At 33.4% G+C, this 12,505-nt stretch overlaps 1 protein-coding gene across 1 annotated transcript in view; it reads right to left on the minus strand.

Annotated features, from left to right (window-relative positions):
* Positions 1-327: 327 nt before the first annotated feature.
* LOC113404266 (ATP-binding cassette sub-family G member 1-like) overlaps positions 328-12,505 on the minus strand; it is a 53,116-nt gene continuing 40,938 nt past the window's right edge. The window contains exons 3-11 of the mRNA XM_026645129.2: positions 7,771-7,888; positions 5,755-5,944; positions 4,052-4,197; positions 2,978-3,216; positions 2,443-2,681; positions 2,098-2,266; positions 1,617-1,873; positions 852-1,075; positions 328-735 (exon numbers count right to left, since the gene is read on the minus strand). Of these exons, the coding sequence (XP_026500914.2) occupies positions 543-735; positions 852-1,075; positions 1,617-1,873; positions 2,098-2,266; positions 2,443-2,681; positions 2,978-3,216; positions 4,052-4,197; positions 5,755-5,944; positions 7,771-7,888 (1,775 nt within the window). The 3' untranslated portion in view covers positions 328-542. The remainder of the gene's footprint in view (positions 736-851; positions 1,076-1,616; positions 1,874-2,097; positions 2,267-2,442; positions 2,682-2,977; positions 3,217-4,051; positions 4,198-5,754; positions 5,945-7,770; positions 7,889-12,505) is intronic.

Below are 12,505 nucleotides of genomic sequence, written 5' to 3' on the forward strand. Positions count from 1 at the left end.
TAAAAAAAGAACATGTTGGCTATGCTTAAAGATTAGTAATAGTGTTTTAAAAACGAAATCATAAACAATATTACAAAATAAAAATAATATATTTTATTAATTACAAAGTTCAGCTATAACTCATATGACGATTTGGGTGTTAATAATGACACCCAGTGAAGTTAAATAAATATTGTCAAAATATAGTCAAGTTTAGTCACAGACAAATAAATAAAAAAGTATGCATTAAAAAAAAAACAACTGTCATTTATAAAAAAAAATATTGTTATGATGTTTTTAATTAATACATTTTGAAAAATAGTTACTTTCAACCCATGTCAATGAATGTCAAGAGTACTTGTTACTGGTATTATTTGCTTCACCAACTTAATCAATACTAACCATCATTAACTTAATTTAAGAAATTATTATAATAAAATATGTTATTTATCTCGTGAGATAGTGATCGGTACATTTGTCTTCGTGAAAATGTTACTCTGTCGCTTTCAATAGAGTGGATATCGCTATTTCTAATAACTACATTAGCTAAATCTAACTTACGGCTACAGCGTAAGGCTCATTTTAGTTTTAATGAACCTTCCAATAACCTTGATGGCTCGGAAGGCATAGTTCGGTGACAGTCTCTGTCTTAGAAGGTAGTAAGCTCCAAGATTCATCACCAGCAACGAAACGAATAGCATTATAAATACGACTGTAATTGAAACGTCGGACATGCCCATTAGTTTCACGAAATATCTGAAAGTTAAATATTTTAACGCTTTTACGCTTAATACAAAAAAAGTATATTTTAGTAATAAAGAAATTAATTTTATCTTTATTTATTGTTTATCTAGATTTAATTCTATACTCACTTCACATTCTTATACTCGCAGTAGTCCTCATCAACAGGACAAATAAGATCATCCCTCGGTGGTCCATACACAGCCATGATGAGGCCCTCCAGGCCGTACCTCATGAATGAGCAGTAACGCGCCAACCTCCAGATGAGAGGCGGAGCTTCGTCTCCACTACCAATACCGTAGACCGCCAACAACATCAAGGGCACTGCAACTACGGGTCCCACGAACATTGAGTTCTGGAATGTATAAAAGTAATGAAGTCCACGAGCTAAACCAATTGTCACAAAGAGTATATATCAGTACATCCATGCCTTCGATGGTGGAAGCGTAAACAAATAATATTCTTTTGTAAAAGTAAGTAGTAATTACTTTACATATTTTTTGTGAATTACAAAAGTCACACTTAATCGCTATTTTACAATTTTATTAATAATATTTGTTTGTGATCTGTTAGAAAATTCTTTTATTTTTATGTTTCGTAAAAGCCCACCAAAATCATATCTAATTCCCACGGATAATAAGATGCTAAGATAAGTCATAAATAGATTTAAAAATTAATCTTAGATTCTAGTACACACAAACAATTAAAGGAACTTAAGCTATAGAAAGGACCTTTCAGAAGATTTGGATAGAGAAATTTGTGCCACGAAAGTCAAAGTTTGATGAAACAGTTAATGTAATTGTTTCTTGTAATAGCAATGTTTATAAAATATAGGTACTATTTACTAGACAGCACGTATTCTCGATCACATTTCACAAAATAATAAAATGACTAACCACAACGCTTAACGTTGACGATATCAGCGTCCCCATCGATTCTGATATTAATGCTACCAGAATACAGGTAGTGACGAATATCAACACTCTAGAAAATTCCATCGGTTGTGACGTCAAAGGATATGCGATGGCAAGATAAATGAGGGAGAAGAAAATCGTGGGAGGAGTCCGAGAGACAACTAAGGCTGCATAGTAAGGCTTCAAGCCGTACCATCTGTTGAAATATTCGCGCTTGACTAGCAGCACTTCTGTCGGATCTAGAAATAAATTTGAATGGATCAAGAAAACCTCCAGGAGAATGTTCAGTAACATTTAACTTTCCTATACAGTATAAAAATAACTGAAATTTTCAACGATAATAATTTGGTATGAGTTTTACATTAATGTCTTAAGGGACCGGCGTGTTTTTGTTTTGTATAATAAACAATAAATAATGTAAAATTAATAAAAAGTCGAAATAAATATGTAAATAATTACGTACACGCTAATAACACAGGCATCATCGTCGTATACAACATAGCTATGATACAAGCATAACAAAATCCGAAGTTGAATATAGTTTTAGAAGCATCGTAACCCATGTCATTGAATAGAGCACCGACGATTGCGCCCAGGAACACGTGCAGTCCTATTCGTAACCAGAGATAGTCCTGACGGAGAAAAATATTCTAATGTAAGAAAAAATACTTTTATATTAACGGAATGTCTATAAAGCCCTAACGATTTTATCCGACAATATACTCTTGAAAATAGTATGAATTTATGTTTCGCCAAGGCTGTTATGACTATAGAATACTATTTATATTAATTCTAATATGATATATACCCTATTTCTTATAGTTTGCAGGATCATCCGCCTTAACAGCACATAAAACTGTTGAAACGGTGTACTCTCATACTTGTAGTTATGTCTCTCCACCACTCCAGTGTTCAACTCCTCTATCTCCAAATCTTCATTATCCTCTTCCATTGCGTAACTTCTCCATCTCTGACATTTACCATTGTCAACTGCTGCTACCATCTGATCTATGTGGGAACCATATTCTCCACTCGACACTTCTATTACTAAAACGTAATTAACATTTTTATTACAATGACCAATCCTATGCGATGGTTAAACAAATCAGCCAAATAATTATCTACATTTATTTTTATCTCGCTGTAAGTATTTGTACAATGAACAATAATAAGTATATTCATAGATGATTACACTGATAGAACTATCTAAATTAAAAATCAAGAAGCAACTTACAATTATGTAATATTTAATTGTTCATAAGGTAAAGCAAATAATAGCCAAGATTTAAGGCCAGATCAGATAAAGATCAGCTGTCTTGTTACAGAGAGGATAATGTACTTACTAAAATCGGCTGGATTATAAGTTGTCGGACAAGGCAGATTTATTTCCTTCAAAAATGGTATGACACCAGCTGCCGTGCCTTGATACGCGCATCTGCCGTCAGCCACTACGTATACGTGATCGAATACAGAGAATATTCTTGCAGATGGAGTGTGTAACGAACAGATTACAGTTCGACCACCTCGAGCAACTCGTTTTAGGAGTGACACGCAAGTTGAGGACGCTACGTCATCTAAACCTCTGGAATATACAAGATTAAGATTATTTCTGATGATCGCGATCGTAAATGTAATATTTTAATCATATAATTATTACTTGTTCAATATTTGTGAATAGATTCATGCAGTATCTGTACGCTACCGAGGCAAAATCAGATGCCGTTAGCCTATATGAGCTTTAAAAAGGATTATACGGTCTATTTGAAAACTTACGGCAAGAAATATTGTTATAATTTAATAACCAAGCTCCAGCAGATTAGATAGATGAGTATAAATAATGAAACTTATATTTTAAATAAAAACATATCATAAGTTCAATCTCAAATATAAAAGATACCGTTTAAATTCTTTAACAAAGAATTTAAAAAAATACAATTAAATGACTTGCAATCTTTCATCACAATAAAAAGATTAATAGCGATATTCCGATCGCCATCATTGCTACAAATAGGAAATTCAAAACATAAAAAACGCCATAAAAATCGATACATCGACACACAGAAGTCATCAAAATATTTTCAATTTACCAAAGTGGTTGTCCCGAATATCTCCATAGAATTATGATAGAGTGTGAAATTTAAAGGTACCTAACCAAAACGAATTAGATATATTTTACGTTCAAAGTATTTTTTATAATATAGGTTAAGTGGGCACCATTGACTATAGATATACAATTATACATCATACATTTAACATAGCTAATGTGCGGCTAATCTTGGGAACTAAAAGGTCCCTCGTGCCTATAGTCGTATTGCTGTTTGTCGGTATAATATCTAATGAGCGGATGGTACCTACCCAGACGAGCTTGCACAAAACCCCTACTACCGAGCAAATAAAAATCGTATCTATTCACTAACGTTGTTGGTTCATCGAGGAAGATCACGGGAGGGTTGTTCAGTAGTTCCAAAGCAATGGATAATCGCTTCCGTTCGCCGCCCGACAGAAGCTCACTCGACGTGTTCCGTGCTTTGCTTAATCTTAACAAATGGATTATTTCTTCTACCTGAAATAGAACATCTCACAAGAATGCTAACGTTATAAATTCTGTGATGAATATTAGCGTTTATAACACCTAACTAACTAACAGGCGATTAATTGTTCAAACGCAATAAACGCGACTGGTTTTCATGTAATTCTTAATTATTTGTATTTATAGTTTATCTCGTGCGGCGGTAATAAAAAATATCGTGAAGAATCTTATATACATATATATATACGTATGTGTACAACCCACAGTGAAGTGCATTGTTAGGAATGCTCTAGATCGTCTCCCTTCGAGGGAAGAAATATTCGCTATTCCGATTTCGAACTCCTAATTCACAGGATAAGTTGTCTGTCATACGTTTTTTAAAAGTTTATACCTACTTAATAATATATTCAATATTTAAACATTATTTCCACTAAATCTAATTAGTAATTCAGTGTAATATTGATTTAAAACCAGATTCGTTATTTCATATGAGAAAACCACCACGTTACTGACGTATTCGGTGAATATATGTCAAGTTATTCTGTAAAAACAAACTGCGACCTAGAAGTCGATCGTGAAATAGTTATACAATTATATGACGATGTAGTCCTGAGCGATAAGGGCCACGGCGCGGGAGGCCATTCTCAAGGGAGTCTTAGACAAAATGGACATTTTGCAAAACAAGTAATAGAATTGATACTCTTAAAAAAACATTTTTGTTTTACTAAATTTAACATTCACTGCTTGATTTATTGTTTTATTATACAACACCCACATGTGCAGCTATTATACTTTATTGCGATATATTTAATATTTCCAAAGCAATAACCGCTAAAAAACTACCTTTTAAGGAAATAATAGCTGTGTGTATCGTCTGTTATCTTTATCGGGAAATATGACACCGATTGTGACTCAAACTATTATTCTAAATAAACAAACCGATGTTTGTTTCAATCTAAATGTTATTCATAAAACCTCAACACGTCGTATCGTTGAGGAAAAATTAACAGATCCGTGTTAGTTCGCGCATAAACACTAAAAATAAAAATGACTTTGACTAAAACAATCATACTTTGTATTGTTTTCAGATCATTAGCTGAAAAAATAAAATAAAGTATATTACTATGAATATAATTAAAAAATAACCACAAAAAATAACGTAAAATTTCCAATTTATTCTAATGACACATGACTAAGATTATAATCTAAATACTCTGCTACAAATATTATCAATGATAAAAGATATTTGAATGTTTTTTTGAAATGAATTAAATTGAATCCCGAAATTTATCACGTCTCCCACCAGATAATACCTAAAGAAAAAAAATGTGATAAAATTAATAATAACTCCTGAGTTAACACTTTTCTCCTTTTAAAAATGGGTTTGGGATTTTTTCCACCTCTCGGTTCCACAGATAATACGCAAGTGAATTCATTATAAGTAAAAACATATTCGCCGAGCACGAGATGATTTATAAACACAGATTACGTGTGGAATCAATGTCAACCTAATTAGTGAAATAAAATATTCAAATTAAAACAAAATATTATAATACAAATAATTAAATATAATGTTCAAAGCGTACTGACGATGATAGTCTTCCTCTCTTTATTCATGTCGTTTCCGAGTTTCAAGTCCGCCGCCATCGTCAGCGACTCCTGCACTGTGATCAGAGGCTGCAGCAAATCATCTTGCATGATGTAACGAGACAACTTTCTGAACAGTCGTAAGTCTCTTGGCTCCCCGTTCGTTGTGATAAATCCGGATGCGCCATTTACCCTACGATTAGAAAATAATTCTTACTCTATACGAACAGTATTGTGCCCTTGCTTTTAGCCCATTCCGGCGCCCCGGAAAGTAAAAAGCTGATCAAGGAATTGAAGTCACGCACTCGGTTCCGTACTACAAACTTGGGTGTTATCGAGTCGATTATTACGACCAGAACCAAACTCGCACTTGACCAGATTTATATTATCGCTCATTTACTTTCTAAATATTTTTTGGGTTATATTAATCTAAAACGGGAAACGATACAGTACAAATGAATATTTCGGACTTTGAGGGCCTTATGGTCCGTGGTATGTGTGCCCTTATAGAAAAGACGGTATTTTGTACTTTATGTCATACGCCTAAGCTTCTACATTTTGTATGACCGAAATAAGAGCAAAATTTCAAACAAATTGCCGAGAATTAAATTTTCATTGTAAGATTTTAAATTAGATATCATAAATTATGTGCTTGTTTTTGTTGGAATATAATGCTGCATGTAATGTGCATTTCGGTGCCGTTAATCCTATTAAGTTGAAACAATGGTTCTGGCTTGTGTGAATATTCCCGACATATCACCTACGCACAAACACAAGTGGCGTTTGAATCGTATCAGATAATTGCAAACAAAAAAAAGATTCATTGCAAAATAAACTGACCCTTAGGTAGATATTAAAAATAAATGTTTTGATAGTTGGTTTTTGAAAAATATGTTATTGTGAGTTTATAAAAAAGAAAAGACAAAAATAAAGAATCATAAACACTGCCAACCATAAAATATTGACACTATATTTATAGTAAAATGTCATAAAAAAAAATCAAAATCAAAATATACTTTATTAAAGTAGGCTTTTACAAGCACTTTTGAATCGTCATTTAACAAACTATATTAAGTAAAGCTACCACCGGTTCGGAATGTAGATTCTACCGAAGAACCGGCAAGAAAGAAACCAGCAAAAAAGAAAGTTGAAGTAGTTACTCTATTTCAAGATCTAAAAATACAGTCATGTTAGTTAAATACAATTATATATGTATGTTATATGTCCTGTCTGGAAGTCAACAAGCATTAACTCCGCGCCTTTTTATCATCTATATACTCTTGTATCGAATAATATGCCTTCCTTACCAAAGTATTTTTAATAGATTGGCAAATGGGACTTGATAGTTGATCACCAGCGCCACAACTTTGTCCATGAGAAGTTATGTCTCACACTTCAAACCGGAATATTATTTAGTGATAGCGGTGGAGTCGGTTGGCTACCCGGATGGATTTGCACAATACCTCACCATCAAGCAAAACCAAAAGTCATTAATATTGTTTCTATTATGAATATAATTAAAAAATAACCACAAAAAAAAACGCATCGTACCCAATTAACTCTAATGACACACGACTAAGATTATAATTTTAATAAAGTAATTATTATAATTACTGGCAGGAATAACGTCGCCAATGCGGTTAAAATTGCACGTGCCAATCAAAGTCAGATAGAAGGAGTAAATTACATAGGTTCTTGGCTTCAGTTAGCAACGTCCCCTTCTCCCATAAACACGGAAATTGTAATTAATAAAAACCACCGTCAATGTGCGGACCGTTTAATGTTATGTCTGCAATATTATATTGGCTCACTGTCCCCTTCAACTGAAACTTAACTTTAACAGTACTTAACGTTGGTAAAGAGTATATATATACTCATATATACATATGTATATAATAAATGAATTTGAACAACCTGAATTCAACAACGCGTTTTGGTCATAGCTTAAATCACTAATGATAATGGTTCCGAATATAAGTAGATACCAATACTTTAGCCCTGTAGTAAACTTTACACTACCTGTATCCGGCTAGTATATTAAGCAGTGTACTCTTGCCAGCGCCTGATGGCCCTAAGATGGCAGTTAGCTGCCCGGAGCGAAATTCACCGTTGATTCCACGTAGTATAAGTTTTGAGGCTGCAATAAACATATCATAATTAATTCAGCGTTCGTATTACGCCGACTATTGGATATATTTTTCTTAAGATAAAAAATCTAGGATGAAATATGCCTCAGCATATATCTACTTTCATTCTTACTCGAAAGATTCATCGATGCCCTTTTATATCCATCTGTTGCTTATGCTTGTGCCTTCCTATACGGCGCCAGTGTGACCTATGACATAGCTCACATAGCTCAAAGACTTAGCAATTTATAATAGCGTTAAACAGGCCAGGTTTTTGGGAGAATAACCAACGGTGAAGAACTACTCACAAGGAGCCACAACTCTAAGCATGCCCCATAAAACAAGCGAGAGCTTGTCTCTTGCGTTCCTTTTCTTTGCGAATAATTATGATATCTATCTCTTTGGAATGGACCCTCAAATCGTCTGGTGGTCAAAATTTAAAAAAAATAAAATCGCACACGGTGTTCATATATACAATTAAAAAGTATATAAAAATTCTTAGCTATTTAAATTACGAGTAGCAGTATGAAAATTGGTAAAGTTAATACAGAATGGATCGCAGATATACGCACCTAATATTTTTATATAATATTCATAAGAATTACACAAAAATATATAACACACTCTACCCTGCCTTTGTAACACACACATATACCAATGACAACACACGTGATGTCAAAGTTAAAAGTCAATGCACTATTTGGATATTTTGTATTGTAAGTTGAAGCTCATTATTCCTATTTTTTGAATGAATCTTCTATTTTGTTTACCAATAAGACAGATCACTAGTTTAAATAATTAATTAATATCAGCTACTAACACACACAGGACAGGCACAGGCACAAAATAAATGATTACATTAGCAGCATGTAACTTTCCCACTGCTGAGCTAAGGCCTCTCCTTTTGATAAGAAGGTTTGGAGCATATTCCACCACGTTGCTCCAATGTGGGTTGGTGGAAAAGATATGATTATTTAATTATAATTCAATTAAAAATAATGAAATATATATAGTTTACCAATGTAAAGGTTTATGTAATATTTCGCGTAAGTTTACATAAATATATATTTTATCCTTACGCAGGCGGATGAGCAAATGAGTCTTCTGATGGTGAGTTGACACCACTGCTTATAGACATTTTCGCCGTATGAAAATTTAACTATTACTTGTATTATGCCTGTAGTTACACTGGCTCACTCACCCTCCAGACCGGAACTGGTAATACTAATTATTGCCGCTTAGCAGTAAGTGGCTGCTACCAGCCACTTTGGGCTTGCACAAAGCCCTACCACCAAGTATTAAAAATAATAATGAACTGAACCAGTAAGTATGTCGGTCAATTTTTTTTCACATAATATCTTCTCGTGCAAATTTGAATGTACAGCTACATCAAAATTGTAATGCGAAAACTATATTAATCAGATTATTAATTATACACGAATCCAGAGCAAAGATATAAAACCACAAGTTACCTCCTAAATTCAACTCCCAGATAAACATAATTAATAATATTATGCATATGGAGTTGATTTAAATGCAGCTCTATCTAAAGCAGTTAAAGCAGGAATTTAATGGGCTACGTGTTGCAGTATACTTCACTTCGTATTGTGATAGTTGTAATTTTAATATAATAGTCAGGGGTCAATGGACGTCGATTTAACAGAAAGTCAAGAGTATCATCCGCAGATAAAATACTATATCAATGTTTTATAATTTACCTGATTATTAAAAGATTAAAAGTGGTAAATTTATATCAAGACCTATGTGTGTGGGCATTTTGTACACAAATGCACACTTGTGTCAAAATCAAAACATATTTAATTCAAGTAGGCTTTTACAAGCACTTTTAAATCGTCACTTTAGTCATAAAATAAACCTACAAACCTCTAACTTAAAGGAAGGAAGGCTTTTGCTTGGCAACGGTTCTATACCCTGTTCCAACATCAAGATATGTAAAAACAGATAAAGTACCTTTGACATCATATCGACGCGATATCGTTGATCGAGAACTTGAATAAAATCTATGATATTCGTTAAGGATTCGCGCTCCGATTGATTTGAAAAAAATGTGGGCGAAGTTGTTTTGGAACTTTGAAAGTAAAATTTAAGTAGTCTAGTGGAATAGTGTGGTATTTTAAATAAATGTTTATTTTTTAAGTAGGTACTGTTTGTAGAGCACAATATAGCAGACTTATTAGCAAATCGCGTGAATTACATAAATGTAAGGTTTGATTAGAATGGGTTTCTTATTAATATTTTATTTTTAACATCGGTGGTAAAATGACGAACATGACAAAGGTTGACAACTGGCTGTACGAACGCGACGGTTGCTGAATTATTGAAAAAAGTAAAAAGTAAAAAATAATCTTTGACATAAACAAATTTTTGTGTAAATTATTATCTATACTTATAAAAGTATAGTTTTCGAAATATATGCGATAAATTTTCAATGTTAAAATTTTACACATTAAGCTTAAACTCAAATTTGATATTTATTTTAATTTATTCAAAAATATTTTCAAACACAATTTATAATTGCTTTTTAGCGTGTATTTTATTTTTCTCTAATCAATCGATAATACAACAAAAAAACCTACGTTTAAATGAATACCAAGTTTATTAAATAAATTTCTATAACGTCTTTATTATATATCCTGTTCAACTTAAATCAACCCAGCGGTTTATATGAGGCTGATTGTTAATATATAATAGTATATCTCACTTGGTAGGGCTTTCCATGCCAGCCTGAGTGAGTACGACGTATTCTTCTGCCAAACAGTAATACTTAGTATTTATTGTCTTAATTCAAATCAATTCTTTTGCCGGCAGGACACAGATTATTTCGCCAATGTCACGTAGGACGGAGAAGACACGAATGAGATTGATCGGTACGGTCGAGTTAGCAAAGGCAACTAAATTTTGAAGACAAGTACAGTAGTAGCAATTTCCTTTTTAATCTTTAACATAAGTATTGTCTTAATTTTGTTGTGTTCGGTTTGATGGGTGAGTGAGTCAATCAAAAGACAACATCTTAGTTCACAAATTTGGTGGCGCTGTATCCACAGTTAATGTCAATGGGCGCTAGTAAACACTTACCATCAAGTTAGCAATATCACAGTAGTTTACCTAAACATAACATAATCAGCCTGTAAATTTCCCACTGCTGGGCTAAGGCCTCCTCTCCCGTTGAGGAGAAGGTATGGAGCATATTCCACCACGCTGCTCCAATGCGGGTTGGTGGAATACACATGTGGCAGAATTTCGTTGAAATTAGACACATGCAGGTTTCCTCACGATTTTTTCCTTCACCGCCGAGCACGAGATGAATTATAAACACAAATTAAGCACATGAAAATTCAGTGGTGCCTGCCTGGGTTTGAACCCGAAATCATCGGTTAAGATGCACGCGTTCTAACCACTGGGCCATCTCGGCTCCACAGTAGACAGTAGTTTACTAAAAAACAATTTTTATAATATCTAATGACTATAAATAATTATAAATACGTCTTGTCTTGAATCAATCATTGCGTCGCATTTGCACGTTACGTGTAACGAAACGTAAATGACAGGATAATCGTTTTTCTAAAATAACAATAATGGACGCTGGTAATAAAATCAGTCACGTGTGTGTTTAATACCTACGTAAGGTTAATTTCAAACAATAATCCAGCACTAAATTAAACGGCGAGTTACTGGTACCCGAACGGACCTACACAAAGTTCATCACCGGGTTTTTTAATTATAACTGTTCTTAAGCGAAGCATCAGGCAAAAGAAATATCTCGATAAAAGCATCGCACATTTCACAAAGAACATAAAAGTAAACACGTTTATAAAATAAATAATCATAAAAAAAAATATTTCAATCATCATTAATCAATTCATAGTATTGTTATTAGTTTAACCTAAGACAAGACGGATTTGTCACACCGGAGCGGTTCAAGTGGAGGTGGAGTAATCCTCCACGGCTTCGCGGTCAAAGGGTCCTCGCACTCCCCCTACAAGGAGCTTCCATAGTTAAGGGTAAAGCTTGTTTTGGAGATGCTGACTAAGTTTAGGATAGTTGAAAAATTTAATGAAATATCTTGCAAAGTACTGCTTTAATATAAATTAAACGGGAACATTGAAAAAAGCCACTGGAATAAGTTTAAACCCTCATCTTGCCCACGTTCGATTTTGTTCTTGCCCCACTGGATTCCAGTACAATAGAACCATTCGGCAAATACCCTCAGAATACCGGTGCTGGTTTATATTGTGATATATATAACATTATATTTGTTCAGGCAGAAGATAGATTAAAATTAAATCCTTCAATAAATAACTCAAAGATAATAAATCACAACGTCTATATAATCACACATGTACAACTAGAGCTACGGTGACCATTGTATTGACCATTTATTAGTTTTCCTTCCTGTTATCAATAATACCGAAAACATTCAAACGTTTATCTAGAACAGTAAACTCAGATCTGATTGGATGATTTCAAAATTTTCTAAGAATTTCTAACGATTTTCTGTGTTAAATGCATTATCAATCTACTAACCAAAGATCAAACATATATTAAATAAAATTTTAAAAGTTTTTGAGGTTAAATAGTGTCACGAAAGAAGTCAATGATCGCTACAC

The sequence above is a fragment of the Vanessa tameamea genome, chromosome 10 (assembly GCF_037043105.1).
Source record: "Vanessa tameamea isolate UH-Manoa-2023 chromosome 10, ilVanTame1 primary haplotype, whole genome shotgun sequence".
Lineage (NCBI taxonomy): Eukaryota > Metazoa > Arthropoda > Insecta > Lepidoptera > Nymphalidae > Vanessa > Vanessa tameamea.